The sequence below is a fragment of the Belonocnema kinseyi genome, chromosome 9 (genome assembly GCF_010883055.1).
Source record: "Belonocnema kinseyi isolate 2016_QV_RU_SX_M_011 chromosome 9, B_treatae_v1, whole genome shotgun sequence".
Lineage (NCBI taxonomy): Eukaryota > Metazoa > Arthropoda > Insecta > Hymenoptera > Cynipidae > Belonocnema > Belonocnema kinseyi.
Window position 1 is genome coordinate 54,640,969 of NC_046665.1, and position 22,229 is coordinate 54,663,197.

The following is a 22,229-nucleotide window of genomic DNA, read 5'->3' on the forward strand; positions in this document are numbered from 1 at the left end:
ATTTATAGCAAAATTATTGCATCTATAAAAAAATTATTGTTTCTCATTAGTTTCATAATTGAAGCATCGACCAAAAAAGATGCCATTTCAAGAAAATAGTTAATTTTTCAACTAAAAAATTGAATTTTCAACCAAACAGTAGATTTTTTATCCAAATTGTTGAATTTGGAACCTACAAAGATCAATTTTCAAACAAATGATCGAATTTTCAAACAAAAAAGATTATTTAAATCAAAAGCACGAATTTTTTTAAATTAGGAATTTGCAAGAAAACAGTATAATTTTCGACCAAAGAAGATGCCTTTTTAATAAAATACTTCCTCAACAAAATAATTAAAATGTATAGCAAAGTAGTTGACATTTTAAACAGAAAGACGAATTTTCAACCAAGAAAATCCATTATAATAAAATAAATGAGTTTCAAACAAATAGCTGATCTTTCATCTGAAAAAGATCAATTTTAAGCTAAAAATAGAAGTTACATTCTCCGTAAAACAATTAATTTAAAAAAAAGGAATTTTCAACAAATCAGTCAAATTCTCAATCAAAAAAATATGTCTTTTTAATAAAATACTTAAATCCTCAACAAAATATTTAAATTTTATAGTAAAATAGTTAAATTTTAAGGTTGTGTATACAAAGCCTGTACCGGTAAAAAAAAATTGTCGGTAACGGTAAAAAGCATATTTTAAGGATATAGCCTAGAGTGCAGAAAAGAGATATTAAAAAATTAGTTTTTCCCAAATGTGTTTACTGGTATTGTTCGATCCTCACTATAAGGGTAAGTATTTTTATAAAAATTATTTCTGTTACAAGACACAGGGGTGCCTTCCAATACCCCTCCCTATGAGATGTTGAAGAAAAGTTATAAAAAGTTGAATTCCATGAATTCCTTGAATTCCATAAATTCCTTCGATTCCGTGAATTCCACGAATTCCTTAAAGGTGGAGTCTACATGCGAGCTAAAATTATTTCTTTCACCAGTCATTAGGATGCCTTTTCGCCCTTACGTGGCGTTGGAAGAGGGGTGGGGGTGCGACCTTACATTATTTCTGTGACCAGTCACAGGGCTGACTTCCCGCCCCCCAATTGGCGTTGGAAAAGGGGTAGGGGTGGGACCTTACATTATTTCTGTGACCAGTCACAGGGATGCTTTCCCGCCCCCACGTGGCGTTGGAAAAGGGGTAGGGGTGCGACCTTACATTATTTCTTTGACCGGTAAGTAGGGTGCCTTCCCGTCCCCAAGTAGCGTTGGAAAAGAGGTAGGGGTGTGACCTTACATTATTTCTGTGACCAGTCACAGGGGTGCCTGCCCGCCCCCGCGTGGCGTTGGAAAAGGGGTAGAGGTGCGACCTTAAATTAGTTATTTGACCATGTCATTAGGGTGCCTTTCCGCCCTTACGTGGCGTTGGAAAAGGGGTAGAGGTGCGACCTTACATTATTTCTGTGACCAGTCACAGAAGTGCCTTCCCGCCCCCACGTGGTGTTAGAAAAGGGGTAGGGGTGCGACCTTACATTATTTCTGCCACTAGACTCAGGGTGCATTTTCGCCCTCACAAGACGTCAATAGTAATTCTTGATTCGTAATCGACGATAAAGTGAGATTTATACATGGAACGTTTTGTTAAACACGTCAAAAGCTAAAAATTATCAAAATAACTCCTCAATTACATGGCCTCACTCTAATATGCGTTTTGCCGGTACAGATAATGTATATAAACTTCGTAAACAAAAAACGTAATTTTTTAAAGTTTTAGCACTGCAACTTATATTTGCATGTGTTTTAAAGTCCAGGTTTGTAACCAGCCAATCAAAATGCATCAGTATACGATTTAACAAAAAAATGTAAAAAAAAAAGGAAAAAAATCCGGTAACATGCAATCTTGCCTTCATGCAATCCTTGAATTCATTGAATGGCATGAATTCCTTGAATTTCGTGAATTCCCTGAATTTTATGAATTCTACGAATTCCATGAATATGCGTGACCTTGCTAGAAATATTCTTTTACCAGTACCGACAGTGTATACACTTCGAATTTTGAAACAAAAAGACGAATTTTCAACGTCGAAAATTAAGCATACCAAAATACATTATTTTTTAAACAAATAGTTGATCTTTCATCTGAAAAAGATCAAGTGAAATGTTCTATGAAAAAATTAATTTTTACAAAAACAGAGGAATTTCCCACAGATCAGTCAACCAAACATTTTTCAGTCAAGAAAGAAACATAAGTTCAAGTAAATTGTTGAACTTTCAGGCCAAAAGATGACTTTTCTGTAAAACAAAGTTGCATTTTCAAAACGAAAATATGAATTTTCAACAAAATAGATGAATTTCCAAGCAAAGAGGTGAACCTGCAGCCAAACAAATACATTTTAAACAAATTAGTTAATATTTTACCCAAGCAGTTTAATTTTCAATTAAGAAAGATCAATTTTCAACCAAATAGTTAAAATTTCAATCACATGGATGAATTTTCAACTAAAATGAAGAAACGTTAATAGGAACAGTTGAATTTTCAGTTTAAAAAATTATTCTATCCCGAGTACATCAAAATTTAGCTAGACTGTGTCGCACTGAGATAGACAATTATTTGGTAAAAGACTGCCAATTTTTTTTTTTATATTATATTATGCAAAAAAATCATTTTTGGAAAAATATTGGCTATATAATTCTGTACTGCCATTCTTCAATTACTTAAGAAAATTCCCCGTGACGAATAAAAATGGTTTTAAGCCATTATTGTACTTGATAACCAGAGAGCGGACGAGCGTAGTCAGAAGTTGGGCACGGAGCGTAGCCACGGCTCCCTCGTTGCGGGGGGAAGTGGTGGGAGACTCGCGCGAACATTTTAATATCTGTGGCTGTGATGAGCAGACAGCACAGACTAGAATGAAAAGAAAATAGCATGGAGAATATACATAAGGAGACCAAAGTAGTGAAACTAAAAATGAACACTTTTCTGTTGCTAGAAGTACGCACACACACATGTGCAAAATCACACTTACGTATAGTTCAAAATTTCCCGAGCGTGTCGTGCTAACCGTACTTAAAAAAATATGGCTGCCAAAGTGAACGTGAGTCAAATGTAAATAAATAATGATTGAACAATTAATAGTTTGTGAATAAAGGAAAGAATGTTAAAATTAAAAGTCGCTGTATAAAAGCGAAAATTTCCAACAAGTGTGGTTTCAAGTGTAGCGTACAAGACTTTCAGAGTGGTATAAGTTGTATGTTTCTTGTTTTTGTTACGAACGCGTCGAATACGTGTCGCACGCATAGTGTTGGTAAAAGTAATTTGATATTTTCATAAACATACTACCTACCTCTTCCATGGCGAATAACTTTTTATTCCACAAACATTTCAAAAAATCCTGTCTGATTATCAATCATTTATTTGTTCAAGCGACCTGTCAAAACAAAACAATGGAGGCGGCCTTTTTTTAAGTGCGGTTGGCACGCCACGTTCGGAATGTTTTGAACTATACGTAAGTGTGATTTTACACATGTGTATGTGCGTACTTCTGGCAACAGAAAAGTGACCGTTTTTGGTGAAGTCCATGCATTACAGATTGGTCTCCTTATACCTATTCTCCATGGAAAATAGAGTGACAAATGATGCGTTGTCATCAATGCAAATTACAGGGTGGCCGCTGGACCTGGAAATCGGGAAATGACAGTGAATTTATTTTTTCTCCGGGAATTTTACAAATTTTTAGAAAATAAATCTGTCCAGCTTTGATTTCAATCGTGTTTTAAATAATTACCTAAATTGTTGTATTTTTAGAATATGATATAATTCAGTTTAGAATGCATAATTCAAAAAATCTTTCACTTTAAAAATGTTCTATTTTAATTTTTAAGCGTACATTTTTATTTTAAGAATTTAAAAATGCAGTTTTAGAGACTAAAAAAATTGAAAATTAGAAATGTTTGAAATAGATGGTTTAGGATAAAAAAAACATTGTTAGTCTATAAATTTTGAATATAAATTAATTAATCATCTTTAAGTTAAACTGTACTTTAAGTATTAAAAGTAAATAATAATTGATTTTACAAGACGATTCGGAATCAGTTCATAATTTTATAATTTCCAGATTTACACTTAAAAATTAAACTGTTAAAATTTCAAAGTCTTATTAGTTAGACCAATGTAAACACCCGATTGAAACTTTATAAACTATTTTTAATTTTAAAATAACTTCAAAAATTTCAAATATCGTTTCAGTTTAAAATATTCCATTTTTAAACCTGTCAATTTGAAATTTTTTAATTAAGAAAAATAAAAGTCATCTAATATTTAGGAATATCTGAATGTTCATTTAAAATCCGCAATTAAAAATGAAATACACACAACTAAACAAAAAACTAAACTTTCAACGCTTTAATTTTAATTACTCTACTTAGAAAAAATTAATTTGTTACATTTTTTAATTTAAAAAAAATAAAATTTTTTTTTTTAATTTGGCATAATATTTTAAAAGATTTATGGAAAATGCTAATCATTTTAAAAGAAATTTAGAAGTTTTTAAAAAGTTTCAAAAATAATTTAAAATTTGAAAAACGTAAAACAACATTCAGATTTTTCAAGATTTTGAAATAAAATTTTAAAGTGTTTTAAGGATTTCTAAAGTATTTGAAATAGAAATAATTTAACTTTTAATTTAAGGACTGTTCAGTTTATAAAAAAAAGGTAATTGTTCAATTTCTAATGCTTCTAGCTTAAAATTCCCTAAAATAGTATAATTTTTTAATATTTTAAATTCATTGATTGATTCTTTAATTTAGAGCATTGAAAATGATAACGTGGATTTATATTTTTGGGTCTGAAAAAATGAATGAAACTGTGCTGAAAAAACATTTCAATTAAATGTCAGATAACAATGTTTTATCAGCCATTGTTGAAATTCAATTTATTTAGGGTTAAAGCATTTAAGAACTTCTAAATATCTTTCAAAATGATTCGCATTTTTCCTAACTCTTTTTAAAAAATGATGCCAAGTTAAAACAAAATGCTTAAAATCATCCACATTGATTTTTCATAGTTTCGTAAATCTTTCTAAATCTTTTTGAAGATTCTCTCAAATTAATTTTTCAAAATAAAAAATCATTTTCAATTTTCTTACGAATTTTAAGGAAATGTGTTTTATTCTTTTGAAGTCCTTCACAATTGTTAAAAATCTTCGAACTTATTTGAAATCATTTCAGATATTTAATTAATTTTGATATTTTGTCAAAACTTCTAAACATTTCTTGAACTTACTTGAATTTTTTCTAAGGACAGTAGGTGTTAAATGGTTTATATATAACAATTCAACGATTTGATTGACAAATAAAATTATTTTAAATAGTTTAAAAATAGTATATAAAGTTTCAATCGGTTGTTTACATTGGTCTAACTAATAAGACTTTGAAATTTAAACAGTTTAATTTTTAAAGTTTAAATCTGGAAATTATAAAATTATGAACTGATTCCGAATCGTCTTGTAAAATCAATTATTATTTACTTTTAATACTTAAAGTACAGTTTAACTTAAAGATGATTAATTAATTTATATTCAAAATTTATAGACTAACAATGTTTTTTTATCCTAAACCATCTATTTTAAACATTTCTAATTTTCAATTTTTTTAGTCTCTAAAACTGCATTTTTAAATTCTTAAAATAAAAATGTATGCTTAAAAATTAAAATAGAACATTTTTAAAGTGAAAGATTTTCGAATTACGCATTCTAAACTGAATTATATCATATTCTAAAAATACAAAAATTTAGGTAATTATTTAAAACACGATTGAAATCAAAGCTGGACAGATTTATTTTCTAAAAATTTGTAAAATTCCCGGAGAAAAAATAAATTCACTGTTATTTCCCGATTTCCAGCTCCAGCGGCCACCCTGTATTTGCATTGATGACAACGTATCATTTGTCGCTCTATTTTCTTTTCATTCTAGTCTGCTATTTGCTCATCACAGTCACAGACATTCAAATGTTCGCGCGAGTCTCCCACTACTTCCCCCCATGCGACGGTTCTCCGCAACAAGGAGCCGAGGCTACGCTCCGTGCGCAACTTCAGAATACGCTCGTCCGCTCTCTGTTGATAACACATGTTGTAAATCCAAGTAAAACTCAGAATTTGAATTCTTTTGGAAAATTCCCTGAAGTAACTCAAAAGCATCATTCTTTTAAAAAATTATTTGTTAAATAAGAGTTATAATTCTTTTCAAAAATTCCTAATTCCAAGTCAAAATTGCAACTCTTTTGAAGAATCCACTGTTACAAATCAGAATTGCAATTATTCTTTCAAAAATTTCCCTTTTCAAATTCAAAACGATAATAATTCCTTTCAAATATTCCCTGTTAAAAATCAGAATTGTAGTTATTTTCGAAAATTTCTTATTCCAAATAAAAATTGTGATTCTTTTTTATAATGTACCATTTCATATAAAAATTGTAATTTTCTATAAAAAATAACTGTTCTAATTCAGATTTATAATTATTCTGGAAAATTTCCTCTTCCAAGTGACAATAATCATTGTTTTAGAAAATTCCTGGTTCCAGATATGAATTATATTTTTGTTTCAAAAATTCTCTGATTCAATTAAGAAAGACATATAATTGTTTCAGAAAATTTTTTGTTCCAAATAAAAATAATAATTTTATTCGATAATTTCCTGGTCCAATTCAAAAGGATTATTCTTGTTAATAATTCCTTATTCAGAACTTAGAACGGTAATAATTTCTTTCAAAAATTCCCCGTTTCAAGTCAAAAATGTAATTCTTTTGGAAAATTTACTATTCCAAGGCAGAATTATAATTTTTTTCAAAAATTCCATGTTCCAAATCAAAATTGTAATTATTTTGAATAATAAATTCTGCGAAAAATATCTGGTTCCAGATCTGAATTCTAATTTTCTATTAGCAAATTCTATGATCCAATTCACAATTATAATTATTTCTTTCGGAAAAATTACTGTTCCATCTACAAATTATTATTCTTTTCAAAAATTCCCTGTGCCAAAAGAGAAACATAATTTTTTTTTAAAATTCACTGTTCCATGTCAGAATATTAATTATTTTGGGAAATTCCTTGTTTCAAATCTGAATTATAATTTTATTCATAAATTACCTGAACCAATTCACAAGAAAAACAGATAAAGCACAGATAAAACAATTTAAGTAATGCTAACGAAAATATAATAACACTTAATATTCACAGGGTGGCGATTCGGCGGACGATTTAAAATTCCCGGTCAACTAAAAGTAACATTATTTTCTGTCGAAAAAACGTTAACATTATTAATTATTTTAATTCATGACGTTCACTGTAAATATCTTTTAACACGACAGAGAAAAAAATTGCAGATTTAATTAATTTACAAGTAAAATTATGAATCTTGAACTAGAACAGTTGAATTTTTAACCAAAAAGGTGAAGTTACATTTTAAGTTAAAAAATCAATGTTCAACCAAAAATTACGAATTTTCAACTAAAAATGTTCAGCCAAAAAAGGAATGCTCAAACAAATAGATGAATTTTAAACAAAGGAAAAACAATTTTTTTTTAACAAATAGCTCATTTTTCAATCAAAGAAATGAATTTTTAATTTAAAAACATAAATCTTCAACCAAAAAATTAATTTTTAACAAAAGTATTTAACTTTCAACAATGTAATTCTATTTCCAACCTAAAAGATTAATTTTCAACTAAAATGATAATTATTTAACTGGAATTGTTGAATTTTTAACCTAAACGCAGAATTTTTAAACAACGAGAGTAAATTTCAAAGAAAAAAATCGTTTTCCACCGAAAAATCGATTTTTTTTAAATACGTGAATTTTAATTTCTAAAGGACAAATTTTTATCCAAATTGTTCAATTTTGAACTTGAAAAGATCAATTCTTTTCAACAAAACATGTAGCAGTTAAATTTTCAGTTTTAGAAATTAATTTTCAACCAAACAGATGGATTTTCAACAAAAAAAAAATCAATCTTAAACTGAAATAGGTGAATTGTATACCTACCAAAAAGATGAATTTTTTAATTATAAAGATTAATTTTCTACCAAAAAATACAAATTTTCAAAGAAACAGTTTGATTTTTTAACACAAAATATAAATTTCAAACTAAACAGTTAGGCTTACACATAAAAAAGATAAATTTTCAACCAAAAATAGAATAGTTGAATTTTCCGTTAACAATCTAATTCTTAATTTAAAAGAAAAAAACGGATCTTAAGAAAAATAGTTAAATTTACTATTGAAATAGTTAAATTTTTAGTAAAAAAAAGTGATTTTCAACAAAGTAGTTGCATTTTCAAAAGGAGATAAATCTTCAAACAGAAAAATTATTTTTTAACAAAAGAATTTAAACTTTTTACCACAAGTAGTGCCTAATATACACACTTATATGCCCGGCAACTATAGAAAAAGTAGAAATCACATTTCTAAATTAACCAAAATAATTAACACAATGAAAACTTGAATTTTACTGCGATCGGAAATAAATTATCGTGTTTTAAAATGAATTCTCGGTCATTTCTCGGCCAAGTCGCCCCCCTGTTTCATTTTCGTCAAATTGACTGAAAAATCCCCGTCATTGAATCAAATTCCCAGCTTCTTCCCGGTTTCCCGGTCAGATAAGACACCCTGTGAAACAGTTTTTCAAGGAAGTCCACGAAACACAAAAAGCGAAGCAAAAAATGAGAGCCTTACAATTCTGAAATAAAAACTCACCATCCATTTTTTGTGGCATCTGTGCTTGGCTCATCGGCAGAGACCTTTCTTCTTTTCTCGCCGTTAACTGTGGAATCTGCATAGGCATCGAAACAAGTGGCACTCCAGGATCAAAAATTGAGGCCATTCCTGATATGTTCATGCTACCCAAATTAAACCCGGGTATGCCATTGTTGTTTAACATATTAGGCGGGGAATTATCCCTCTTTACGTTGGAGAATCCGTTGGAATGCTGTTGCGATATCGTCATCGTATGAGAATTCTGAAGACTCGCGGTCGTGTTGATAAGACTTTCGAGTTGGCTGTGCATCGACATATGCGCCAATCCTTGTTGCAGATTCATATTTATATTGGCCATGTTAATTTGCCCCATATTCAGATTGGAAGCCACGCTTGTCGACACCATATTCACGGCAGGCTTTACGTCTGGCAGAAGATTCAGATTGGAATTGTTGTTCGCTGAATGCGATGTCTGGATCATAGGAATATGAGATTCCTTTTTCGTCGTCGATAAAGCATGATCTAAACTTGTTTGCGTGGTCGCCACAGACGCTATTCAAAAAATACATTTAAAGAAGTGTTATAAATCTCGATCGGTTCAAGTTCTAATTGAATTACATTAATTAATCATTAAGTTCCACCCTGACAAAAATTTCGGATAGGTATTCATTCCGAAATTTGTATCCGAACCAATTCGAAAAAAGTTCTACATTTCGTTCGATCCAAATCGGTCAAAAATTAATCCGACTCAATCCGGTTCAATCTGAACCAAATTTTCAATCCGAATGAATTCGAACTCAGATTGATAAATACTGTACTTTTAATCCGAATGAATCTGAGTTCAGATGGAATTGGATTCATTCGGATTGAAAACAACTTTAGGTAAGTCCGAGTTCGGATTATTTTGAACTTAAAATTTGGTTCGGATACAGATTTCAGAAAGATTCGGATTTTTTCGGATGAATTTCTATCCAAAATTTTCTCCAAAGTAATTAATTATTAATATAAACAAGTATTCTTTTCGATAGCTAATACCTTCCTAATATTTTTGAAGCGTCAACACTAAGGCCTCTAAAAAAAGGGTACACCACAACTTTAGGTTTTGTTTAAATTAAAAAATAATATTGATAATCCTTGAATTCGAATTATTACTAATGAGCAAAAAATAAACAGAAATTTTTATTTAGATTTCCAGAATCCATAATGGCATTTTTTAAGTAAAATTCTTAAACATTGAAAAAAACATTTTTTTATATCCATATTTCCATGGGAGATTTACATATTTTGTGAAAATTTTAACAAGCAGACAGATTATATACGGTCATTTTTAAAATTACTGATGTCAGGATAACAAATGTAGCTTTAAAGTCATTAACATGGAAAAGTTGAACTATTTATATTTTTTCTGGAATAACATTTTTTATCAATCAAACAATCAATGAATCAATTTATTCAGTATGTATAACCTTAAGGATTTTTACATTTTGGTCCCGTTATGAAAATATAACTTATTAATAAAAATAATATTTTTGAAAAGCAATGTTAAAAACTGAATTGAAAAGATTAAAAGTGCCAAAAGTCTATTTTAAAAGCAAACATTTAGATCGTGAATTCACTATTTTGAAGAAAAACCTTCCATTCTTTTTACTATTGTTACTATAAATCTGAATAAAAGAACAAATATTTAAAAATATTGGTTTTACGAACAAACTTTTCAAATAAAACTGATACATATTTAAGAGACTTTTTGCAAGAATTGCGAGAAACGTTTTTGTTTTGTAAGATCATTATTTTGCAAATAACAGCCAAAAATCATTTTTCTAAAGAGAATTTTTCAAAAAAATACAAAATAAGGGGGTTTAATAATGAATTCAAAATTAAAAATATTATTATTTGGATTATAAAACACTTTAAAATAATGTCATTTTGGATTGAAGAATTGTTTTTGAAGTTATAAAATTATAATTTTGACATGGTTAATTTGTTATTGTTTTCCTGAATAAAAATGGCCTAAATAACTGTTTAAAGAAGACAAATATTAAATTTAAAAGAAGTTATAAACAAATTTGATATAGTATAAGCGCGAATATGCAATTGAAAAAACCGATTTTAACATGTATATTTTGAAATATTTTAGCTTTGAGGTGCTCTAAACTAACATTTTAATACTGAAATTGATCAAATGAATGAATTAATTAAAAAGTAAACATTTTTAAATGTGTAACTTTATGAATTGAACAATTAAAAATAATGGAGCAGAAAAACTGCATTTTAAAATGCAAGCCTGTAAAATTAAACGTCTATACAAATATTTGTTCTAAAGTGAATAATTATTTAACTTAAATTTGTTTAAAAATGAGTTTTTTATTATAGTTATCTTTCGAAATACGTACAATTTTAAAATTGCTTTTTGAGTATAATTAAATTTTTTGCAACTCGAAAGTTCAAATTGAGATTATTATTTACCAATTATTTGCTTATAAATTCGATCTTGTCAATATTAAATCTTTTAATTCATGTCCTTATTGTAGGTGTGTAATTAAGAATAAATTTCTTTAATTGCGTAAGAAATTATAAACTTAATAGTAGCTAATATACTTAATATTTAAGAAAAAAATTTAATAATTTAAGACATTTGTTCAACTTATTCATGAATCTTCACTATTAGGATATGAACTTTAAGGCCCTATATTGACCATTTCCGACAACATAAGCGACTGACTGGGAATTTTGTTGTTACAAAATGATACAACAGAAAAATCCATTTTTTTTAAAGAGCTCAATTGATTATTTTAATTTTAATCTTCAACTGTTGATAGGGCATCAACTGCTGGTATTAAAGATTAAATTTATTGAAAAAACATAAAAAATGGCGACTGTTAAGATTACAACAAAAATTATTAATTTCCCTATTTTTCAAGTAAAGTCTCTCAAGCGTAATAAGAGGCTTATATTTATTTTCAGAAACTTTGCATTAGTGAGCGTCAGCCGAAATTGAAAAAAATCCATTATGGCGGCAGGTTAGAATTTAATAAAGATAATTAATTTCACAATTTTTCAACGGAAGCCTCTCAAACTTGGCAATTGGAACAAATTTATTTTCAGAAACTGTGGAGTAGCTAGTGGGAGCCGAAATTTTGAATAAATCCAATACGGCCATCTGCCAGCGATATTAATGTACTCATTTTTCGGAAAAACTTATATTATATTCAGTGGTTACTAATAAATAAAACTGCCGAATGTTCTCAATCAGGGTAATATTTTACTACAAAACTGTAAATATTCGTTGAATTGACAATTTTAGTTAAAACAGCCATTTCGGATTTTTAAAATTTTGACTATCATTGAAAAACTTTTTTATATTTTGAGCGACCATATTGAATAAGGCATTTAATTTTTTTGTTCAATATGTGACATCATGTTCGTAATAAAAAAAAACTTTTGCTAACCAACTTTACTCATTTTAATTATCATTAAAAAACTTTAAAAAAATTTTTAACGGCCATATTGGATCGCCCATTTAAAGTTAAAAATATTGAAATTTAAATAATTAATTTTGATGTAATGAACACTTTTTAAATTAAAAGTTAAATTATTTTTATTCGAAGTCTTTTGAATTAATAATTTCTTAACTCTTATTTATACATCAAAATATCACATTCTTACTTAAAAATTAAAATTGTAACATTCGAAGTTTTAATTAACAAAATGAAATTTCAACGATAAACAACTATTTTAAGTAACTCAATTTTTTAAATTGAACAGTTTTTAATATTCGATTTATAACTGCTCATTTCTAGATAAACCGTAAAATGTTTCTAAAATGTTTAAAAAAATGCGAATTAAAAAAATTCAAATTAATTAGGTAAAAATGGAATATTTTAGACTAAAACAATATTTAAATGATTTTTAATTAAATAAAAGCAGTTCATTATGAATATATTAATTTGAAGTTATTTTTAAATGGAAAATAGTTTATAAAATGTTTAATCAGGCGTTTACATTTGTTTTGTTACTAAGACTCTCGAATTGAATTCCTGTAAAAGTTGATCAAGTTAAAACGATTTTTATCAACAAATTTTTATTTCAAACGCTTTAGATTTTCAAAGAGATCATCGGAGTTGAGATAAAAATTGAGTTAAAGATGGAAGAAATTTGAAATTTAAGTTTTCAACTAATGAAAAATGAAAACCTCGTTTTAAACTGTTAAAAATGTCTTATTCACATAATTTTCTATGAGAATTTAATAAATAATCTCTTCGATGCATAAAAAAGGTTTCTGGAAAAAGTCCATTTTTTCGTAAACGTATCGCCATTGGCAAACAATGTTTTGGCAAATAAGTAGTCAAAAAAAAAACAAAAATTCTTAGCGAAAAAGGTTGATATTTCAAACAAAAAAATTTATTTTTAAATAAAAACCTGTTGAATTGAACCAAAAAAGACGAATTTCAAACAAAAGTTGATTTTTCGATTAAAGAAGATTTTTCTGTCGATAGAGAGAAAACCAACCAAATTGTTGAATTTTCAGTTAAATAATTAACTTTTTAATAAGAAACTAATTTTTAGAAAAATAGTTAAATCCGTTAATATAAAGCTACTTTAACAAATAAAGAAAGATTGTTATTTAATTTTATATTAAAATTTAAACCAAATTTTAGCACGCACTCGAAAAAAATTCCTGACAATTCCAGGTTTTCCAAGTGTGTAGACACCTTACCTGATTTGAAAAATAATTACCCCAAACATATGATTAAAAATTTGAATGGATCTTCAGGCTTAAAAAACTAACTCCAATTTCAGGCCTCATAATCCGTATGGGATCATATATAGTGACCAAAGTGCACTTTTTTCGCTCATAGGGTACTTTTTGCGCTCAAAGGGCAGGAAAAAAAATTACAAGACTTTAAAATAATTCAACTTGAATTCAAACGAATTGGAAACAAATTTTAAAAATTCCGTTGATTTCCGTAAAATTGGAACGAATTTACAGGAATTTAAGGTAATCGGGAAGAATTCGATGAAATTCGTCAAAATTCAAGGTGAATGAAACTAAATTTTAATGAATTGTAAAAAATCTTAAAACCCTTAATTGAATTGAAGGTGAAGAGTTAAAAGAATGTAGGATCAATTAAATGTGAAGTTTCAAAATTCCAAAAAAATCCTGCGAATTAAATAGAATTGAGAGAGTTTAAAAGAATTCAAATAAAATTTAAAAATTCAAGAGAATTCCAAAGAATTTAAAAGAACTGATTGAAATTAGAACTTAAAAGATTTTTAAAGAATTCAAAATAAATTATTAACAATTCAGGAAGAATTTTTAATGAATTGCAAACACTATTTGAAAATCTCTTCAAATCTTTGAAACCCTACGAAATCTGTCACTTCTTATGAATAAATTCTCTGAAATTCATTAAAATTTCTTAAAATTATTAAAACCTTTGGAAATTCCCTGAAGTTCTTTAAATCTCTTGAAAACGCCTTGGAATCCTTTAAAATGCCGTAAAATACTTCAAAGTGTTTGAAATCACTTGAAACTGTTAAAATATGGCAAATAAAAAATTCTGGCAATCGTTTTAAATTTTCTAAAATATTTGAAATCCTCGGATATCTTATTAAATCTCTTACATTTTTTTCAAGATCTTTAAAATGCCTGGCAATCTTTTAAAATACCCCGAAATACTTTAAAATCTCATAAAATTACTTAAATCAATTAAAAATGTCTTTGCAATCTTTTAAAATATCCTAAAATACTTAAAATCTTTTTCAACCTTTTGAAATCCTTCAAAAATTTTGGAAGCTCCTGAAAATTCCAAAGAATTTGAAGAAATTCTTTAAATTCAATAAAATATTATTAAATCCCGTTAAATAAATACAGTGAAATTCTATGAAATCTGGCGATATTTCCTAAAATCTTGGAGAATTTATTAAATTACATCGATAGCATTAAAAAAAACCTTGCGATCATTGAAATTCTCTGAAACCTCATAAAATCCCGCGAAATCTTTTGAAACATCTTAAAACCTTCAACGTCCCATAAAATTATTCCATACCTTTTGAAATTCTAGAAAATTCATCATCTTAAAATATTTTAAATGCTTCAAAATCCCTTCAAATGATGTAAATCAACAAAAAATTAAAAGCTCTTGAAAATTCCCTAGAAGTTTTGAAAAACCCCTAAACCCTTTAAATTCCTTTAAATGATTGAAATCTATAAAAAAATTTCACGGAATCTTTTAAAATACCCTGAAATATTTAAAAATACGACAATTCAGTAATAGACATAGATCTGAATTAACCCTTAAAGTGCATACATGGTAAAAATCACGGTAAAGTGCATCGTGGGTGCACCCCAGCGTATTTAATCATGTATTGTTTAAACCCTATTCAATACTTTGTCACAATAAAATTATCCGATATAGTTTAAGGTATCTTTTCCAAGGTAGAGTTGATTTTATAGCCATTTATTTATTTTAAGTTTGTTAAAAAAATTATTGAAAAAAGTGAAAAAATTGGTTTTTTTTATTAAAAACTTCATAACTCACGCAATTTTAATTATTTTAACCTGAAAATTTATGACTTTACTTTTGAAATAGCCTTGGGCGCGCCACGGTTGAATCTCGCGCTTCGCGCTCGATAATAGGTTGCCTCTCTTTTAGATGGCACTATTTATATGCCTCTTCATATTCTGAATTGTCTACTTCATTAAGCATAATCAAAGATTAAGTTTCTCAAAGCTCTGTAGGCTTTGAGGTACACATTCTCATCGTGACACTCGCGCTGCGCGCTCGATTTCCGACAGATATTTGTAAACAGGTTTCGTTGGATTTTTTTTCTCGTAACTTTCGTCGTTTTTCCACACATTTTTTAAATGTTTTTTTAGCGTTATTTTTCCCGAATCAAACAAAAAGTACGCATCCTGCCAAGAAGTGATACTTAACGAAATTGTAGATCATTTTTGGGATAACAATTTTTGTTAATTTATCTTTTTTCGTATCCTATATAGTTTGTCCACAAAATGGAATTTTTTATTTTCCATTTTTTGTGCAATCAAAATTTGAATTTTCGATTTTTGAAAAAAATCAAAAAATTGGTTATAATAATCTTGTAGGGCTTTCAAAAAGACATGTTTTTCTTCTCTTGACTTTTTTTCGTATCGTGCGATTTTTGGCTTCAAATTTTGATTTTCGTTTGATTAAAAAAATTTTGAAAACGCTATAACTCTGAGAATTTTCTTTTAACCGAAAAAAGTCATAAGGATAAATTGTTTGTTCTTTTTAATACTATAAATATCCGTACATAGAATTTTCAAATACAGAAAAGTGGTCTCAAAAATTTTCAAAATGTGTTCACTTTTTGAATTTTTATCAAAAATGGCTGGTTCACGAAGTCGTCCTTTCTTTTAGGACCTAAAAAAAGTGTGACAAAGATGAATTTGATTCGTTTATTTTTTCGAGAGCTATCGTGTTTACGGACGGACGGACAGACAGACAGACGCCATCGTGAAAACCTGATTTTTGGATTCAGGGGGTCTTGAAACGAGGAGATCCGTTGAAAAAGTGTGATGTCAAATTTCCGACAAATCTAATACTTTCTCAATCATAAATGATGAGAATGTAAAAAGATTGCAACATGGGTGCATTCAAAAAAGATATTTATTTGCACAGTTCAAAAGTCAATTTTATGATAAAATGATGAATCTCAGATGCTTGGGATGTCAGACACCCACAATGCACTTTAAGATTTAAATAGTGGTTAACCCATCAGTTAATTTATTAAACGAAAAATCACTAATGAGATCCTTTCATTTTATAAAGTATCTAAAAATATATTATTCTTTACAGTTACTTCTTACAGAAATTCTCCGATTTGCTACTTTTGTTTTAAATCCCTGACTCTTGAAACCTTTAATCACATTATAAATTCTTTTAATGTTACATTATGGGCGGCAAATAGGGTACCGTACTGACCAAATCTTGAAAAAAAGCTGCTTTATGGACCTGAACTGACTCTAGGGTACAACAGGGGATATACGGAAGGATCTGTGAGGCCTGAAATTTTAAATAGTAACCAATAATAAAAAGAGTACTACCTAGAGCAGATAAATGCTGCAAAAGGTCTGCAGGTTGGTTCAGAGCGACTGGATCCGATTGAACGGTGGGAGTGTTTTGATTTGAAAAGGTATTTACAGGGGTCTGAGGTTGAGGAACTGAAGTCAGGATAGGTATCGTATTTGTGTTTGAATGTGTGTTGTTTGAAGTGACACTTGGGGTAGGTGTGGGGACAGATAAGGAAGGAGTCGTGTTTGTAATAGCTGTAGGGGCAGGTGTTTTTTTAATCGGGGCAGCTGTGGCCACCGCAACTGGACGAGATGGCTGAGCTGGCATCGACGAGTGACTCGCTATTGTCAATCCTTGTCCAATTGTCACGGCTGTTATCGAAACTGATTGGGCTGCACCTAAGAAATCTTCTTTTCAGTATTCACTAACCACTTATTTACTTATTTTCTTTAGAAAAAAAATTTACTTAAAAAAAAAAGGTTTTTGTAACAGGACTCCAAAAAAATATGGAATAAAATATTGATAATTTAAATAATTTTATCTTTTAAGAAGAATTTGCAAAAAATTGGAACTTAATCTAAAGAACAAAGGTTGTAGGCGTCATTAATTAGTATAATACTTTTCTCAGAAAATACTTTAAAAAAAAATGAATACAAAAATGAGCAAGATCGGAAGACCTGTTACAAGATTTCTACGATAAATTCTTGGCTACGTTTGGTCTTTTAAATAATTCACCTAATAAAAACTATAATTTAAATAAAGTAAAAATTTACTTATAGACTGATCAAACCAAAGAAGATAAACATAAGAGATTATAATATAATTTAAATTTGAAATAGCAAGAGCTATGAATCGAAAATAAATATAGTAACATTTGTTATGTCGATAGCCATTTTTTTAAATTTCTTTTGTTATAATATAAATTGGCGCTAAGAATGGAAGACGGCTGTAAAAATGGGGCAAAATAAAACAGAAAATAAAATCAAAGCCGTTTCCCTGAAAAAAGAAAGTTTCATGTTAACAAAATAAAAGGTAGAATTAATAAAGACTTGACTCTAAGGGTAGTTTCAAAAAAATGTATTTAACAAATTCAAGATACAGCAGTATTCGAGCATTCAAATGTAAAATACAAAATTCTTCTACAACACATATTTGAATATGCATCTTATTTAAATACAAGTGTATAAGATACTCCCCCCCCCCGTATTTTTTTATATAATATTGTGAGTTTGATTTTTCAAATCTTGATCCGGTCAAGAAGTGCCTTTTTCTAAGCCGGGTGACCAAGCATAACCAGGAATTGATTGTAAAAATAATTATGTACACGAAACAAGAAACGAGTTTCCACTTCCGCTACTAAACTCAATAATTAAAGGAAACTATAATGAGCTCGGGAGAAGAAGTTAATATATAGTGCCCGCAAAAATTGAATATTAAATTATAATATTTTAATCATTCTAGACTCTAGTGTGTGAAATTATTGTTATAAAAGCTCAATCTAGTTTTTGGTCCTTATCCAACATCCACATGGGTAAAACTTCGTATTCGACGATACAATTACAAATTGTAATCTATCTCTAGTGTCTAACCAAGTTTTATTTTCAAAAATTCGATGACATAAAATAATTCGTAAATTTTTCTTGTAAATAAGAATTTTTCCACCACACAAGTATCGACAGCCTAGTGTTAAAAAATTAGGTTTTCGGAAATTTCACTAACACTTTTGAGGTGAAATAATTGATCGACCAATAAATAATATAAATTATAATGATTCTGAATTCATAGAGCTCAGAATGTTCTATAATGAGATTAAAAGTCAGCAAATTAAAAACAAATCTGAACAAAATCAATTAAAATATCTCAACTTAGATAGAAATCTAAAGAAGTCATTTTTAAAAAATGTGTAAAACAATGCATAAGCAATAAATGTTAAAAGTTTAACTTAGAAATGTGTTAAGCACTTAATTTAATAATAAATACAACTCTACTTTTCATTTTTTAGTTATATAGCGGAAATATTTAAAAAAATTTTGTACTTTCAACTTTTATGCTGTTTCAACAAATATTTACAAACACATACATATGTATTTTAACGTAATTCTTAAACCAATTTATAAGAAAAATATTTTTTGTGTTACAAAAAAATTCCCAAGGATAAGGATTACCCACACTGGAGTTATCTATACTATATTTAATTTTTCATTTATAATGATATAAAATTGATCATTAAAAAGGATATTCATTCAAATTATGAATACTTCAATCTGGATGAAAACTTTACGATAAAAACCAGCATTTTCGATCGTTCCAATCAATTTTCTCAATAAAAAAATTAATCAGATTCTTACTCTACATGCTAATTCACTTTCTTAAAATCGCCATAAACGCCTGCTACATTATGTACTTTAGCCAATCTAATTTACCGAAATTTTGCAGTCGATACGAATAAAATATTTACAAAAAATGACTATATATTACAGAACTACCTCGATATCTTAAGTTTAATCTAGCGCTACATTTGAAAATTGAAGGACGAGAATTTTTTCTTTCGATGCTGATTTTAACACTATTATAAGATATTACTTCCAATAAAAAATTAGAATTAAATAAAAAAGCTTTTATAAATCTTCAAGCTTGATCAAATCGTTAAAACCAAATTTAATTATTTTAACGTTTCTCGAAAGTTTTTTAATTGTGAAAATTTACTAAAATGGTATAAAATTACGAGTTTACAGTTTGGGTATAAAATTTTCTGACATTTACCAAAAAACTTTCATACCAAATATAGGCTGACAGTACAGAACTGGACAACCATTATTTTTATCGAAAACGGGTTCATGACACACAAATTCTTAAAAAATCAAATACACATTGTGGTAAAAAGATTTTTTCAAAATATAATTTATCAAATTTCTTAAATAAAATACTAGTTACAATTTTAACGTAGTAATAATTTTTTTGCCTTTTAGCATTGATGTTTCTTGAAACTATTATTTACTTAACAAAGTAAATACATTTTCTTATTTTTTCAGACTTCTAGCAAAACAAAGTCTGTCATTCTATGCAATTTTGATTTTCTCGGAACAGAGTAAATATTTTAGATGAAACATTTTTTATATCGTTTTTATTATTTTCTGCAACTTAAAAATTGATTTTCTATTTTAATCCATAACCGGATCTTCTCCAGTTTTTGGTTCGTGTCACTGATTTTGATTTTCGAGAAAGCTTTTTTTTTCTCTTTTGAAAGATTCCAAATCGACTTTAGTGAAAACGTGAAGTAAATTTCAATAAAATATTTACCTATTGATAAGCACATATCACAAATAGTTTTTAAGAATAGTGTTTAACTTCTCTTTAAAAGTTTAAACTTTTAAACTTTAAAGAAATGAGTGTATCGTTTTACACTGATTTTATCAAAAACGAAAAAAATTGATATTTTTTATCAGAAAAGGAAAGACGATCCTGAACTGCAGCTTTAAATTTAACAAAATTTTTGATCCTGGCAAATCTTGAATACCGAAGTCAAGTATTTCCATGCTTTTTTTCATCCATCTTGAAAATTAAATAAAAAAATTCCTCATAGTTCAAAAACATGCTAAAACTGAGTAAAATATGAATCAAGAACCCTACGCTCGTTAGACACAGCTTCCTTAACTCCCTATCGATTTTCTTCTTCCGAGCCCTGGGAATGTCTAGAAATTATTTCGTACCTTGTTCAGCTGGAATATTATTTGCCTGTGTGATTGCTGGTTTTGCCGTTGGTCCCGTGGAATTCGCCGCTGGTTGATTATTCATCAGAAGACCGCCGGTATGATTTAAATTAGAGGCCTACAAATTTCCAACATTAACTAACAATTACCTTTTCCACAATCTACCTACTTTGATTCTATTTTAAAAAGTGCTTTTTTTGTAAGCCGGTGTTTTCTGCGATCGAGCAGAATAATCTCGAAAGCAAAAATATCTACAAAATCAACCTAACAATCTAGCTAGATCGCTTTCTTACCGATGGAACAACAGTCGAGGCGTTCGTAGTTGGCGGTCCTGAACTCGGCGTGGCCTTTTTAGATTTCTTTCGTGGTGGACGAGTTGAGGCATTTCCTGTAATTTAACGTAATTTTCGTCTAGTGGATTGTGCAAGCAAAAAAATGTTCGTACACGAGGCACTTTTAGAGTGGAGCTAGTGAAATGTCGATGGTGCAGAGGATACCAGCCATAATTCTCTTACTTATTCTATATCAAAATCTTTCTAACACCTAAATCCTGATCACCTGAATGTTGATAATTCTCAAGTCTTTCTGTTCTTTAAATCTTTCTGAACCCAAAATTTTTATTGTAGCCCAATCAAACAACAGTCGGCACATATTTTCTAATAGATTTTATTCATATACTTATATTATAATTGTATCACTGTGTACAACAATGTTAATTTAAATATCTCAATTGTATGCCTTTTTTTGTGGACTTTCATTTCACGTTTTTTTTTATATTAAAAAATCTTAATGCGCAGAACAATTCTCTCATTCTACATAAAGTCAATCATATTTCATTCATCTCAAATGATAGCATATATGCTAATAAACATCCAAACGCGTACACACACACACACACACACACACGCACGTACCCACAGGCAAACACGTCTCGGTGAAGCTGATTCGTCCACACATCCTCGGATGTGTGAAAGCTCAGTAATCCGTCTTTCCATTCCTCTACCCTTCTTTTCATCCTTTTAAAGGTATTCTAAAGATAATAATAATAAGAATAATAAACCGCGATGAGGGTCGTGATGATGATGATGATGATAATGATGATAATGATGATGATTACAAAACGTTGACTACAAAACCATCAAACTGCAATTTTTTTTCTCGTACAGTAGAGTAAATATAATGTTATGTTAAATTTAATTAAGGTAAATAAAAGTGGCGTAATAGTACATTATGGATTCAACTTAAACTTGAGTGAGACCTAAATGTATAAATCCGAGTCGCAGTTAGCACAGTATTGAGATCGGTGGCAAGAACCTCCTGCTCGGTGTCTAATTCTTTACAAATTCTACAAATGGATCATGGAAATTGGCTTCCAAATATAACTAGAAAATTATTAGCGAGAGGTTCGTGGAAGAATTGAAAATTCGGCGGACATATTATCAGGGATTCGTATAAAAACAGCGAGAAGGAGTTCCAGCATATCTTAACTTATATAATATAGCGAGCTGGACCACCAAGTGAGCCAACCTCGACTCCGAATATGCACTCGGAGAGTTTCTTCTACCCTCTACTGCTGATGCGAATAATAATAATGCAATTAAAAAAGTTTTGCGTTTAACGTTTTACTCTCCTCTTGGTTTTTTTTCCTCACGAGTATAACTTATCGCTAGAATTAATATTTTATGATATATTAGTCTTCACTATGTACAAAATGCATATGCAGCGGT

The 22,229-nt window shown here is 28.9% G+C and overlaps 1 protein-coding gene across 14 annotated transcripts in view; it reads right to left on the reverse strand.

Moving 5' to 3' along the window:
* LOC117179364 (bromodomain-containing protein 2-like) overlaps positions 1–22,229 on the reverse strand; it is a 94,858-nt gene that overhangs the window by 14,586 nt on the left and 58,043 nt on the right. For all 14 annotated transcript variants that reach the window (XM_033371079.1, XM_033371078.1, XM_033371081.1 and 11 more), the window contains 4 exons: positions 20,796–20,890; positions 20,503–20,620; positions 16,825–17,190; positions 8,736–9,287 (listed from right to left, as the gene is read on the reverse strand). In XM_033371079.1, the coding sequence (XP_033226970.1) occupies positions 8,736–9,287; positions 16,825–17,190; positions 20,503–20,620; positions 20,796–20,890 (1,131 nt within the window). The remainder of the gene's footprint in view (positions 1–8,735; positions 9,288–16,824; positions 17,191–20,502; positions 20,621–20,795; positions 20,891–22,229) is intronic.